Source organism: Vanacampus margaritifer, chromosome 17, assembly GCF_051991255.1.
Source record: "Vanacampus margaritifer isolate UIUO_Vmar chromosome 17, RoL_Vmar_1.0, whole genome shotgun sequence".
Classification (NCBI taxonomy): domain Eukaryota; kingdom Metazoa; phylum Chordata; class Actinopteri; order Syngnathiformes; family Syngnathidae; genus Vanacampus; species Vanacampus margaritifer.
Window position 1 is genome coordinate 17,560,181 of NC_135448.1, and position 14,997 is coordinate 17,575,177.

The 14,997-nt window shown below is 39.3% G+C and overlaps 2 protein-coding genes across 3 annotated transcripts; one reads left to right on the forward strand and one right to left on the reverse strand.

Moving 5' to 3' along the window:
* The first annotated feature begins 3,014 nt into the window (after nucleotides 1-3,014).
* On the forward strand, nucleotides 3,015-4,868 carry LOC144037085 (type-4 ice-structuring protein-like). The gene is made up of 4 exons (XM_077548218.1): nucleotides 3,015-3,110; nucleotides 4,053-4,118; nucleotides 4,205-4,328; nucleotides 4,503-4,868. Exons 2-4 carry the CDS (start codon nucleotides 4,073-4,075, stop codon nucleotides 4,714-4,716), a joined length of 384 nt encoding a protein of 127 aa, XP_077404344.1. The 5' UTR covers nucleotides 3,015-3,110; nucleotides 4,053-4,072; the 3' UTR covers nucleotides 4,717-4,868.
* Nucleotides 4,869-5,628: 760 nt separating this feature from the next.
* On the reverse strand, nucleotides 5,629-13,818 carry pabpc1b (poly A binding protein, cytoplasmic 1 b). 2 transcript variants are annotated; one of them, XM_077548214.1, is made up of 15 exons: nucleotides 13,134-13,818; nucleotides 12,204-12,446; nucleotides 11,814-12,007; nucleotides 11,418-11,533; nucleotides 10,654-10,793; nucleotides 10,486-10,580; nucleotides 10,173-10,310; nucleotides 9,405-9,500; nucleotides 9,008-9,344; nucleotides 8,789-8,899; nucleotides 8,606-8,721; nucleotides 7,951-8,029; nucleotides 7,219-7,349; nucleotides 6,889-6,973; nucleotides 5,629-6,782 (listed from the first exon to the last, which is right to left on the reverse strand). In XM_077548214.1, the coding sequence occupies exons 2-14, from the start codon at nucleotides 12,367-12,369 to the stop codon at nucleotides 6,911-6,913; spliced, it is 1,782 nt and encodes a 593-aa protein (XP_077404340.1). In that variant the 5' UTR covers nucleotides 12,370-12,446; nucleotides 13,134-13,818; the 3' UTR covers nucleotides 5,629-6,782; nucleotides 6,889-6,910. The 2 variants fall into 2 exon arrangements, with proteins under 2 accessions (XP_077404340.1, XP_077404341.1); XM_077548215.1 differs by lacking the exon at nucleotides 7,951-8,029 and having other exon boundaries at nucleotides 13,134-13,817.
* Nucleotides 13,819-14,997: the final 1,179 nt, after the last annotated feature.

A 14,997-nucleotide genomic window follows, 5' to 3' on the forward strand; every position in this document is an offset into this window, starting at 1 on the left:
CATCAACTACATTACATAAATTATTATTTACATTATGTCCTTATTTTCTAATGAAGAAAACATTTAGTTGACAAGTATATCGTGAGTGGTCCGATTTTTGTATATGACATGAAGGCAGCACTGGAAAATCAGAAATATTAGGCCAAGAAATTTGAGCCCCCTCTTGTTCCTTCCAGTCTGGCCTCCAAATGTGCCTCCTTCACCACCACAACTCTCCGCAATACACCATGTTTTCATTTAACACACTTCATCACAACATGACAGTGGAAGACGAAGATAATGGCGGCCAACCTTTGAGACCACCAACTTTGTGATGGAAAAAACAGGAGGAAATGGAACCTGGCCCCGTACCCACCTCCCCCCACATGTCTTGTATAAATGTTCATTCTTTCTGTGGTCTGGTAGAAGGCCAGAGGAGGAAAGATGGAACATTGTTTTAAAAAGATCCACATTGTGATAGAGATGATGTCAGTGCACATATTTGGTTCCACTGCATCCTCCATTTTGGCTATATTTAGGAAATTCAGCCCCTAAAGACAGTTTAATAACAACATGTAGCGCAATCATGTATAGATTAAAAAAAGAACAGAATCTGCCACTTGGTTTGATGTGGCCATTTTAGGTTGATTTTGGGGTCCATTTCAAGGGGTCCTTCAAAGATGATAAAATAAGCTCCCAATGACAATTTGACAGAACAGGATCAAATTTAATAGCAATGTCTACGATGATAGACGCACAAAAAAAAAAGTCTCAAAAAGCCATTCCCAGATGACACAGGAAGTCCGACATTTTGTTTTAAAGCGGCCATTTTAGGTTCCTTTTGGTCATTTCTAGGAGTGCTGCAACAATAAACTTGTCTGAGAGATTTCAACCCTGGTTGGAAGCGACCATTTGGGTAAAATCCGGGTCGAATGCAAAATAGGTCATTCTGCCAAGTATCAATGGATGTCTGATTGTAAATTGTAAAACAATACACTTAATAAACCCACAGTATGTTCCTTAATATGACAAAAGTTTGCATGAACTGTAAACATGGATGCGGCCTTGGCATATAATCATGTTTTCAATGACCACAGTTATGCAGCTTATTGTCTTTTGGGGACATTTTTGCTCACTTATTGTTCGGCGTAGTGATTTTCCAAAGAAAAAACTAAACAAATGCTTTTTAGGCCCGCCTGCCCACCACTGATAAATAATCAGGCATGTCGAGGCCTCCAAAAACATTAACAAAATTTAATAAAACAACCCACAACCTGCACTTATAAGCTTGTCTCATATTCCACATCACACATGATTCCGTGTCCACTCAACCGTCATGTTTTCCATAATTTGATTTGAAGGCATCAACAAAGCAGCCAGTCCAGTGCTGGACACACACAAAAAAAACAGGCTGCGCATTCCCACAATTCTCCCCATCTGGCTTACATTAAGAAACTTCAGAGCACAAAGAGGGATTTATCGCCAGAGGTTGTATTTATGAGCACACGCGGGCTCCTGGCATTGATAAAAAAAAAAATAAAAAAATATTGTGAGGCTGGGCAGGAGTGTGATCGGCAATTAATGACTTTTTACAAGGAGCCATAAAGATTGAGAGCAAAGAGGACAACTGGCAAGCAAAGGTAAAAGGTTTACATCCACATCCTCCTCCATATACATTCCACATCACACCACATTAGATAATTCAGACTATTAAAAATATAATGAAACCTACAGTATGGTTTATAATATTTTTTACTGCTACTATTATTATTATATAGCACTGACAACGATTTTGTGATTATTTTATTACACCATTAGGGAAAATAAAACGTATAACTCAGCTCATTTTTACATGACACTGGCCAACAAAAATAATTGTTAATAATTTTTTTGTAATTTTATATTTTCTTAATAATACCGTTAATAAAAAATACATATTAAGTTAATTGTTAATAATATTGTGAATTATTATGTTAATAATTAATAATCCATATAATATTGTATATTAATATATAATTATTTTTAAAAATATTTTGGGGAATTTTTCTCCTCAAGTGCCAGTGATATTTTCAAGGTTTCTGGGCAATTCAGGCTGCGAAGTCTGAAAATGACATCTGTTATTTTGAATGACCTCGAGATATAAATATTTTTGACAATTTGTTAAGATGATGTGGTTTGCGAGTTTACGAAATGTACTTTGATCGTTCCTAAAAGTCGTGTTTGTGCTTTGACGTCACCTGTTTTTGCATTTGTTTACTGCTAATATTGCCTAATTTTCAGAGTTTGCGCTTGATTTTCACAGGAAAAATGATTTGCAGAACGCCCTCTATTTATCATTGCTTAATGTTCTTTTATCATCGCTCTATGGCATTACAAAATGGAAAAAAAATATGATTTTGTAGCAATAGTTATTGTTTTATATTATTTATAGTAGTACAGTACATCAGCATTGTTTATACAGTAGTTTAAAAAAGATTGCTTTAGTTTTTTTTATTTTTATAACACAACCACCCACTGTTAAATATAAATATATGCATATTTATTTCTATTTTTGTATAAACTATAATGTAAATATATATATTTAATTTTTTTAATTACTGTATAAACTATAAATATATAACACATAAAAATTATTATAATTGGTCCGTGGACTTAGTGAAACCCCCCGAAAAAAAGAAGAAAAAAAACTAAAACTACAAAATCTCGACCTCACTGAGGAAATGATGCAATGTGTTTGCTAGGAAGCTGATGTGGCAGGATCAAATGTACATACTGGCCTCTGCGTCATCATTCACCTCCAAGTCATCACGTGTTCCGTTTAATCAACATGATAAGACAACTCCGCTCCATCCTACACACACACACACAAACACCCACACAAGATACACAAACATGCAGACACATGCACGCAGTTGGACTTTGGTTGACTTTGGCCAAGTGGCACTCGGAGCAACAAGGGTCACGACAGTGTTTTGTCAGCGTGGCAAAGCGTCCAATCACATTTGGATATCTTTATCTAGTCCAATCACAATCAGGAGTACACACCGCTGCCCCCACTGAGGGGCTATAAGAAGGGTTCCAAACCGGGCAAGGAGCCACCATCATCCGGTCCAAATCCTCTTGTGATACAGGTACGTTGTATTATGCTCGTCGTCAAGATTGTTAAATTGTTAAAAGTAGTTAAGGAGTTATATATATATAATATGTATTACTGTGATTGTTATTCTATTTTTGTACATTTTCCAGAAGTGGCTGTAGACTATCAAAAATTTCACAAAAATTATGCAGATTATAAAATTAATCTCATGTAAATCTCACAAGAGTTGTGCTGGTTAAAATAAGCAAAGGGCTTTGCCTTGCAAAATAATGGAACCGTAAATCCTCCCAAAACTTTTGCAGGTAAAATAAATAAATAAATACCATCAGTCCCATCAATGTTGTACCGAATAAAATAAGACTTAAAAAAAAATACTCAAAAGGGCTGCACATGAAAAAAATCTAACTACCATTATGTAAAAAAAAAAAGAAAGAAGTGAAGATAAAAACAAGACCATAAATCTTACAAAAGTTGCCCTGGTTAAGACAAGACTACCATAAACTTTACCAACGTTGTAAAGGGTAAAATAAGACTACTAGAAATCTTACTAAAGTTGCAAATGTTAAAAATAAGAGTACCATAAATCTTATAAAAGTTGTGAATGTTAAGACCGCCATAAATGTTACAAAAGTTGCAAATGTTAAAATAAGCCTACCATAAATCTTACAAAAGTTGTCTATTTTAAAATAAGACCACCATAAATTTTATAAAAGCTGGTTAAAATAAGACTTATCACAAACTTTTATCAAAGTTGCGCAGGTTTAAAGACTATCATAAATCTGGCAAAAGTTGCACAGGTTCAATTAAGATTACTTTAGAACCCCAAAGTTATACAGGTTAGAAGACTACTGTAAATTCTACAAAAGATGTGCATCTTAAATTTAGACTACTATAAATCGACCCAAAAGCTGGAGCAGGTTAGAATAAGACAGATGTGCAGAAAGCAATGTTTTTATTTGTTTTTCCAATTTGCTAGGTCTCATCCAATCTGCAACCATGAAACTCATCATCGCCGCCATTGTTGTGATCGCGCTGGCTCAAGGTGGGACGACATTTTCACACAAATAGCAACATGCAGTCATTTTGCACTGCAAAAACCCTCACTAAAAAAAGATGTGGTTCACGCAGGGAGCCTCGCCCAGGACGCTGGCGACCTGGAAATGATCAGCCAGAAATTCGAGGAGATCAAGAACAAAATGACGGAGGAGCTGACCAAGCTGATCAACACCGAAGATCTGGGCAGCCAGGCGCAGTCAGTACACACCAAAAACCAAAGACTGCTAGCTTAATGCTAACACCAATGGCAATTGTCATAGACTAGGCTAACGGATGCGCAAAACAACTCATACTGGAGTTTCAGCGGCAAACGTCTCAGTGTACATTTGCGTGATTGCTTTTTTTTTTTCTTCCTCCATCTGCATTGCAGGGCCTTCCTGGAGCAGCAGAAGAACCAGTTTGAGCCCATGATGACCAAAGTCCAAGAGCAGATGAAGGCGGCCGCCGCCAGCATGCAGGAGCAGATCGAACCCATGGCCACCAACTTCCAGACGCAGATGCAGCCCATGGTGCTGAAGTTCCAGGAGCAAATGGAGGCCATCCTCAAGCAGCTGACCGACCAGGCCAAGGCCCTGACCAACTAAAAACCACAACAACAAAAAAAAGGAACCTGCAGCCATCTTTCACCATCGTGGACTGGCTGACTTCATTTTGGACTCCACATGTGTTTCCGTACCTTTGTGACGGATGATTTCATCCCCAAAACCAAAGAAGTGCAATAAAATCTTGAAACACACCAGCGTACAATGTTTCCCTCATATGGTAGTGTTGACTAAACTGCAGATGGGGTGCAGCGTCGATTAAGAGTGAGGTTTTTAGATAATTAAGAGCATTTAAAAAAATATTTTTTTATGGATTTGTCCTTTTTCCAACAGTAAAAACCGGACAGTTAGCTGCTCAACCAATTCGCCCAAAAATAAATGCCTCCCTCCAATAAATGCCTTCTTGATAATCACGAGCATTAAAAAAAATATATATATTTTAATGGATTTGTCCTTTTTCCAACAGTAAAAAACGGACAGTTTGCTCAACCAATTCCCCCAAAAATAAATGCCTCCCTCCAATAAATGCTTTCTTGATAATCAAGAGCATTAAAAAAAAAAAAAAATTATGGATTTGTCCCTTTTCCAACAGTAAAAACCGGACAGTTAGCTGTTCAACCAATTCGCCCAAGAATAAATGCCTCCCTCCAATAAATGCCTTCTTGATAATCAAGAGCATTAAAAAAAAATAATAATAATTTATGGATTTGTCCCTTTTCCAACAGTAAAAACCGGACAGTTAGCTGTTCAACCAATTCGCCCAAAAATAAATGCCTCCCTCCAATAAATGCCTTCTTGATAATCAAGAGCATTAAAAAAAAAAAATTTTTTAGGGATTTGTCCTTTTTCCAACAGTAAAAACCGGACAGTTAGCTGCTCAACCAATTCGCCCAAAAATAAATGCCTCCCTCCAATAAATGCCTTCTTCAATCTGCCAAGAAAAACAAACGGTAGTGAATTTACATACTTTTTATATATGCCTCTTGTTCATATAAAGAAAAACATACAAGACATTAAATGTTGTTTGTGTGTGTTTCCACAAATAAAAACAGGTGCTTTGTTTAAAAATAAATAATTACAGGGTGGATCCTCCAAATAAATAAATAAACACCTCACTCAAATAGACAGCTCCCTTTTTTGTCAATTGTATGATTCCGTGGGTGTTTGTCCACTTGAGAAAAAACACCTCTTTTTTTGTTTTTACCACCCCCCTCCCCCCAAAAAAGTTTTTTTAAAAATATGAGTCAGTTGAAAAAATAAATATATGCCTCTACTAAATAAATGCCTCACACTAATTGGGGAGTACATTTGTTTTGTGACCAATAAAAGTGATGCTTGGTTTAAAAAAAAAAATTGAAATCATGTGTGACTTAAAAAAATGAGTGCCTCCTTCAAATAAGGAAAAACAAGTAGTAGATTTGCATATTTTTTTAACCAATAAATACTGATTCACACCCTCAAATAGACCCTTTTCCCATAATAAAAAATAAACGAGAAGTAGATTTGTGCAAGTATTCATGGATAACATTACACTTGGTTCAAACCGTGTATAGTAAATTTATTCTTACTGATAAGTTGGAGGCACTTATTTATTTGGGGGAGTGGGCTATATTTGTCTTGGCCATTTGAACACATCACAACAACAAAAAAGCCACAGTGTGGGAAGGTTTACTCAATACGCAAATAGAAAAAAAAAATACAGGCTGTCAGATCAAAATGAACAGCTCAAATATTTCAAATGAGTACAAATGTATACAAAAACCCTTCATAGAAAAATATTTAAATTTTGTCATTTAATTTGGCTAATAACATTTATGGTCATTTTGGCAATATTTGATTTGCTACTTTATGGTTTGTTTATTGTATTCAGATTTTTTCTGTTGTTTATTTGTATTGATACTTTGTTTTGTTTACTTATATTTAGATTTTTTTGGGGAGGGGGCGTTTACTTGTATTGAAGATTTTTTTTATGTTGTTTACTGATACTTTGTGTTTTACTATTATTTCGATTTTTCTTCATCTGTTCACTGTTTTCTATTTACTTGGGTGTGATACGCTCAGATCCTTCACTGCCATCATTGCATCATACCTCGAGGATGCCCTCTAGCCTGATGAGAAAAATCACAAAATGTGGAAAAAATAAAGCACGCTTTTAAATAAATAAATAAATAAATAGAGTGTCTGTTAAATTAAGTACACAATGCTTAGCCTTACCTCGGGTTGTGTTTGCGGAGCATCAGTAATCCTGTGACGTCTCCTTCGCCTGATGAGCCTGAAGGACAGCCACGGCCTCGTCCACCTGCAAAGACCAACAAAAAATTCATGTCCTCAGATAAACATCAACACAAGCCATCACCGGATTATATCGTAGTTATGTATTTTTAACATATTGTTTGTGAAGCCTCAAAAGCCTTTACAGGCTCATCGTTTAAATATCGTAGATCAAATCACTCAATGAGCGAACTATTTTTTATGTTAAAATTTTTAATTTTTTTTTTAAGACGGTCCAGTATAAGTCGGATTCGGGCTTTAAGAGCTGCTCACCTTTGAACTGAGAGACTCCGGGGTCTCCAGCATGTGGAGCAGCTCAGAGTTGTCGATCTCCAGCAACATGCCGGTGATCTTCCCCGCCAGGTCTTGATGCACGCTCTGGATGAGCGGGAACAAACACTCACCTGGAAAAGAAAACGAGAGAACGCTTGTTTGGATGTGGTGTTTCCAAGAATGAAGACGGATGCGATATAACAGGTGGGCAAACTGCCGGCAAAATTGCCCTTTTCGAAACAAAATGGCAGACTCCACGTGAGTTTCAGGCATGGCTTCTTAAGATTTTCTTGTTGGTCTGCTCAGGATAGACTTGGCTAATAAATTTCATGTTGGCAAAAGAAACTGGCTTCAGGGTCTGAATTTTTTTTGAGTTTTTTTATTTTTTATTTGTTATTTTTTATTTTTTATTTTTTATTTTATTTTTTATTTTTTTATTTTTTTATTTTTTTATTTTTTTATTTTTTTATTTTTTTTATTTTTTTATTTATATTTTTATTTATTTTATTTTTTTTTACAGCGGGTCAGTTTGTCTGGACCCCATGAGATGAACCTAAAATGACCTAAAATGGGCGCTTCAAAACAAAACAAAATGGCAGATTACATGGCTAGTAAAGTTCATGATCTTTAACTGGTTTCAGGGGCTAATTTTCAAACAAAATTCCAGAAACTGGTAAATGTAAATTTTCACGAGGATGAACCAGTGCGCAGACCTGATGGTGCATTGCTTACCCAGCATCTGCTTCTGCTCCAGTGGTGGAGCAGAAGCCAACATGGAGGCCGTCAGAGGCTTTGGAGTGTGGCCAGAAGGCTGAGGAGGGAAAAAGAAGCTCATGTTTGCCAAATTTATAAATGGATACGGCAAACATTGCCTAGTTCAGGGGTGTCAAACTCATCCCAGTTAAGGTGTCCCTCAGAGCTCTGTTATTTGCCCCTGCATGTTATTGTTATACTGTGTGTGTGTTTTTTTTTTTTTAGCAAATTAGACGTCAAAGAAAATAGCGGTGAGCAAGTAAATGCAAATTAATGCTAGGACAAAGTAAAACTGAATTTTTAAGTGTTTTTTTTTTGTGTGAGTCATCAAACTTGCTACGTTGCTACATTGCTACGTCCACACAATACGACGAAAAATATGTTTATCATCTTGCATCACTTTTCTAATGTAGTTCAAATTTGGTAGACACAATTTCTAGGACAAGTTTATCTTTGAAGCACCTTTAGAAAAGGACCCCAAAATGACGACTTGTTTTATAAGACTTTTTTTGTGCCTCTATTTATAATAAACATTGCTAATAAATTTCATGTTGCTAAGTTGAACTGTTTTCGGAAGTTTATTGGGTCTTGCTTGACCCACATGGTCTAGTTTTGTTTAAAGGTAGTCCTTTACCTGTGTAGGCTGCATGTGGTTCGAGGGGCTGCGGATTCCCGCGGCATACTTGTATTGAGGAACCCCGCACACGGGGGTGACTGGGGACTCGGGCCTGGGGCTCAGAGTCCGGGACGCTGCGAGGACACATATTTAGAACCAAGATGTACTTTTAGGAAGACTTTGGAATGAATGTGGACTGACTCGCACGCTGGCCGGACATCCACCGGGGCCCCTGGAAGGGGGGACGTGGCGAAGCGTAAGCGGGCGGGCTCGGCGCCGTGGTCCGCATAGCGGTGGGCATGTTCTGGTACTCTAGGCAAGAACACAAATGCTTAACATGAACCAGAGTGATTCGGGAAGTCTGATTGGCGGGAAATCAAACAATTGTCCAAATTCAAGCGCCACGCCGTAAGCGGGTACCTGCCGTGGCCCAGCGGGGGCTCGGACACAGCTGGGCAGCCGTCGGGTAGTAAGCGGCGGTGCGGTTCTGCGTCTGAGGAATGGGCGCTATGAAGTAAGCCGGGGGAGGCGCCGCCTGATAAGGGTTGATGGCCTGGCTGGGCACGTTGTTCATGCGTTGGATGTACTGGCGGGTCAGGTAGGCCTGGCGCTCCTCCTTCCTTTGGGCCAGCGCCACGTACAGCGGCTTGGTGGCCACGATGCGGCCGTTCATCTCCGACACCGCCTTGCCGGCCTCCTCCGGAGACGAGAAGCAGACGAAGCCGAAGCCTTTGCTGCGTCCGCCATGCGTCATCACCTGGACACATTTCCGTGGAGTCAGCGACTAGGTTACACGTGAAAACAGCCGCGGCGGTACCTTGGCGCTGCTTATGATGCCGAAGGGCGCAAATTCTTTTCGCAGGCACTCATCGTCGATGCTGTCGTCAAGGTTCTTCACGTACAAGTTGACGCCCTGGAAGGTAAAAATTGATGCGGTCACTCCACAATGTTAATGATTAAGCTGATAAGGACGAATATTTGAATTGTATTTAAGGTCAGCAACACAAACAGGATTTTTTTTTGCCTTGGCGGGGTTTTTTTTAAATATTTTTTTAAGATTTGCGTAATTGAGCACTTTGTGAGAGGCTACAGGTGGTCGCCCCACAATGTTGTGTGCATCCATGTTTTCACTTCCAGAGGAGCTACGTGACTCATTTGTAAATGAGTTCACAAGAGACGCCGTTTCATTATACTGACATGAACATGCGGTCGCTCCACAATGTTGTGCGTCCATGCTTTAGTCTGTGGCTTTATCAGTCGTAAAAATAAATTCCCAATGACTGGAACTACAACTGACATGAATTACTTGGTGCAACTAAGTTTCCTAGGTGGAGACAGTATCTATAATGGCAATTAGCATTCTAACAGACTCTGATATTGGCACTCCACAATGTTGTGCATATTTCTATTCATGTTCCAACGTGCTACTGTGACTTATTTAGTCATGAAGTAGTTCCCTATGTAGGAATAGCGCCTTTAATGACAATTAGTGTTCCAAAACCCCCTGAGGTAGTTGTTCCACAATGTTGTGTGTGTCCATGTCTGTTTACATCCAAGGGGGTGCTTTTGTTTGGTGGAAACTGACCTGGTAGCGCGAGATGCGATCTTGCTTCATCTGCTCAAACTTGCGCTTAAGCTCGGCCTGGCGCTCCACCTTCTTTTGGGCACGGCTGACGTAGATCATCCTGCCGTGGAATTCTTTCCCGTTCATCTCGTCCACTGCCTACGAGAGGCAAAAACATTGCCACAATCAAGACTAGTTTATAATCCAGTCCAAGGGAGTTCAGATCATTTGTAAAAATAACAGGAGCTGCATGAGGAGGACTGAGCAATTGTATTGATTTGTGGAAAAATATGAAATTGATATGTGACTCACTCCCGCCCATTTTTGTTTTTACCTTCTGGGCGTCCTCGTGCCTGGCGAAGCTGACAAAGCCGAAGCCTCGACATGAGCCGTGTTCGTCCATCATCACGCGGACGCTGGTGGTGTTTCCTACGCGACACAGGACGGTATCGATTGGGAGCATTCGAAGAGCGATTATCTCCAACGTGAGGACCTCACTGACCGTATGTCCTGAACATGTCCCGCAGCATGTTGTCGTCCACGTCTTCGCCAAAGTTTTTCACGTAGACGTTGGTGAACTCCTTGGCTCGGACCGCCAGCTCGGCCTCGCGCTCTTTGCGGGACTTGAAGTGGCCAACAAATCTGTTGAAATGGAATTCACTTGGGATAAATTAAAAGTTCAGATGTTCTAGCGGGCTTTCTGTAAAGAATGTCTAACATTTTTTTTAAGACACCTGGGAACAGTTTTAAATTGTAAACGTTAGGGATGTCACGATATCCAAACGTCGCAATACGATATCATCACGGTATTGAGAGGAGGATGTTGATATTAAAAAAGGTCACGATATTGTAAAAAAATGAGCTCATACTAAAAAAAAAAAAAAAAAAGCACAATAGTGCTTTTGTACATAACGACAATGCATATAAACGACCTACAATCTCTAATAACACTTAATATTGAGTCACCTACTTGCTAATGTACGCACACATTGAGTTCCTCCACATATTGACTCGGTGTACAAGCATATTACGTTCCCCTTCATCTGATGATTAGCGTGGATTTTAAACATAGAAGGGCTAAAACATCCCTAATAGTAAAACTGCACTAAACAAAAATTGCCACCAGAGGGTGCTAGAACTGCACAAATGGAAATCAACTTTACATTTTTAACAGATGTATACAGTCATTTCTGGACTATAAGCCGCTACTTTTTTTCACTTCCATTTGACCGATGGATGAAGTTCAATTGTTGGTAACTAACGTACATTTTTCGTTCCTTAATAAGCTTGCCGTTCATTTCCACGATGGCTCTCTCGGCCGCCTCCTGAGTCTCAAAGTGAACAAAGCCGTAGCCTTTCGAACCGTTCTCGTCGCACACCACCTGCAGCGGAAGGAAATTGAAATGGACACATTATGGATGGCCCAATGGCAATCTACAAACACGGGTGATTCTTGACTAGTGAGTTTAATTTGTAGAAGAGAATATAAAGAAAACATGATTTTTATAACTGCTGTTAGCATTGCAGTATTCGTATGTTGAATGTGTCTTTAAGGGGCGTGGTCTAGTGATCAGAAGCAAGGCGCTCGTTCTCATTTTCTATTTGCAGGTTTGACTGCCCCATTCACTAAAAAGTACGACTTGGCGAAAAATCCGTTCCTACCTTGCCAGACATGATGTTGCCGAAGAAGGAGAAAATGTCGTACAGGACGTTGTTGTCGATGGAGCGGTCCAAGTTTTTGATGAAAACGTTGCCCACGCCGCTCTTCCTCAGCGAGGGGTCCCGCTGCCACCACATGATGCGCATGGGCTGACCCTTGATTAGGTCGAAGTTCATCGTGTCTAGCGCATGCTCAGCTATGGGGGGGGGGGGGGGGGGGGGGGTAAAAAGTCTTTTTTTTTTTAAAGTGCCATCGACGTCTAAAGTCGTCAATGGCAGTGAATGAGTTTTAAACACAGGGAGGACACGTAAAGTGGAGGCCACGTACATTTCCCTGACTGGCAAATGTGCAGGAAAGGATGTTTGCATTCTTGTGTCATTGTTCTTATTTACCATCTGCGAGATGCTGGAAGTTGACGCAGGCGTATCCCAGCGAGCTCCCGGTCATCATGTCTCGACATATGCGGATGGACAAAATGATTCCAACCCGGCTGAGTCTTTCGTAAAGCATGGCTTCCGTCACATCCGCGTGCAGGTCGCCCACGTACAGCGCGGCCATGGATGGGCGCCAACAAATAGGGACTTTTTTTGTGCCCGGGGCTGGGAGTGAAAAAGTTTTGTTTTCCACTGGTTACACTGTAAAAAATTTGACTTGGTTATTTTAGACATGGGAATAATAATATAAAGGGTAACTTATACCTACACTACCAATTTTATATCAGTAGCAAGTGTTACCCCCCAAAATTAGAAAAATATACCTAAAAAAAATAACCTGTAGAATCTACCAAATAAATGTTGGATAAGATAACATTTTCAGCCACTTTAATTGGATGAATTCGAGACCCTTGGAATGTACGCCAAGTGGCCAGTCCAGGCCTAACCCAAAGGTTGTGGGTTCGATCCTCAGCCCTTGAGACCATAGCAGTGTTAGATATGGATCCCAAAGGTTCTCGCGAAGCTGTGTCATCAATAGGTGAATGAGAAGACAGTGTTCAAGAGCTCTGAATACCTCAAAGGTTTAAAATATGAGCAAAAGCCCATTCACCATTTTTCTCATATTAATATAATTTTGAGTAACAATGATTGGTCTTAGTCTTAAATCCTGAGTACATTTTACTCAATTTGAATGAGTATCTCAGTTGCGGAAAGTAATAAAGTTGACATAAACCTTACTCAATGTACGTAAATCGGCTATTTCATTGCTTTTGGGGTATACACTTTACACAAAATATATTATTTCAATGTACCAATGAGTTAAAGTGGCTGCAAATTGTTACCCTACATTTATTGGATAGGTTGCTTTTTATAATGTAGGCTACGTACCGAACCCCGGGCGCGGATGTTCGAGGTTAAACGAAAGAGACCACAAGCGTTAATGCATTTTTATTGAATGATTCCAAGTTGCCAATTGTGGCCGGTTACATGTGACCGTCGTTCGTCACAAACGTCACATAAAATAAAATTAAAAATTAAAAACACGAGCGCACGCAATCACTTCACATCACCTCATTGGCGCTTTATTACAACTTGAAAAAGATGCGTGATTTGGGGCCTGGACGTCACACGACGTCGTCTTGTACGTATTCGGACTTTTGAAAGGTAGGCTGACGCACTTCCGGGACGCAAAACTATTACGGACACCAGCGCGCGCTAATAAAGGCCAAATATGGCACAAATCACTTTGACGAAGGTAATATTGCTCTTTTCTGAGGAAGGTGTAGAGTTAACTTTTCTTTTCTTTTTTTTTATAGCGTTCGCATGACAGCAATTCGTGCTTTAGTATAGAAATTACGTTGAGAAAAGTGAAAACTTGTTTATGTAGCATATTCTAGTCTCGGGGCAAGTCTTGATAGGTATGCTTTTTTTTTTCTTCTTCCCCTTAATGACTTCCAAATTCCTCGCGCTTTGATTATAGTCTATATTCCATGCTGTAATAAGTCGGAGCCTCTTATTTTTATATTTTAGAAAATTCTCATGGCATACCACCACAACAACAAAAAGACAAGAATGTTTCCCCACAGGACAAGCCAAAAGTGTCAAACAGAGAGAGAGAGAAAAAGGGGCAACAAATCGATATATTCTATAGCATTAATCTAATTTCAGTTCTGTGTAGAAGCTTGTCTTGGACCAATTCCCGACAGCAGCCCACCTGTTGGGAAACCACTACATTAACAAAGGTGTATAAATTCCGAACATCTGGCAGTTTTGATATTTTCCCAATGTAACGGTGAAAGCAAATAGTCAGTATTGCTTTTGCCAGTGAGTAGCATACAAATCAGGGAGATTGTTATAGCAGTCAAAACGAGTCACGACATTTCATCACATTTTGAAATCAAATATAATCCTCACAAATCAATTTACAACGATCCAAAATACAATGCTTTTCAATGGGCAGAGTGTCCTTTCACCTAAGACAGCCTTTTTGACTTGTAACGTACAAGAAGAAGCCAGTGTATACGTATCTACACCGAATTACAAGTCCACTTTTTTTTATACATTAAGTGTTCTCGCTTTTCCCATTTAGTTCTGCTCAAAAACCGCAAATATTTACACTTAAACTTTAGCGACACCCAGTGGCTACATGGTGAACCGACGCTCGAAACAAAAGAAATCCTATCGCGTTTATTCAGACTAACATTAGATTCAGTGGCATACAAGAGTAAATGTGTTATTTATACATTTGATGTTTAAAAAAAAAAAACTTGTTCAAGGCTGAAATTAACCACGGGAAGGCAGTGTTATGGCATAAATGGCGGCCCCAAGTACGTAAGTCGCAGCACTACGGAACACTACACTACACTACAAACACTTCTAGTCTATAATTAGACACTCAAACGAAAAATAGTACATTGTAGCTGTTCTTTTGTACGTTTTTGACGTCGTATGCCAGTGCAGCCGTAAACAGTACTGTGTGTAATTTACATCACGTAGCTTTTTACTAAAATCTGTACCTCAATTGAAAGTATTGGAATAAAACTTTATACCATTACAATATACTTACACAAGTTTGTTTAAATACATCTGAATCATATTGTAATAAATATTTGTGACAAACATTTCAAAGAATAATGTATACATTAACAGCATCTCCAGCTCACTGGCGACACCTAATGGAAACAAGCGCTTGAAAGAAAAAAATGGAGGCCATTGTGATCACAAAAGGAACAGACACACGTCAAGCACGACA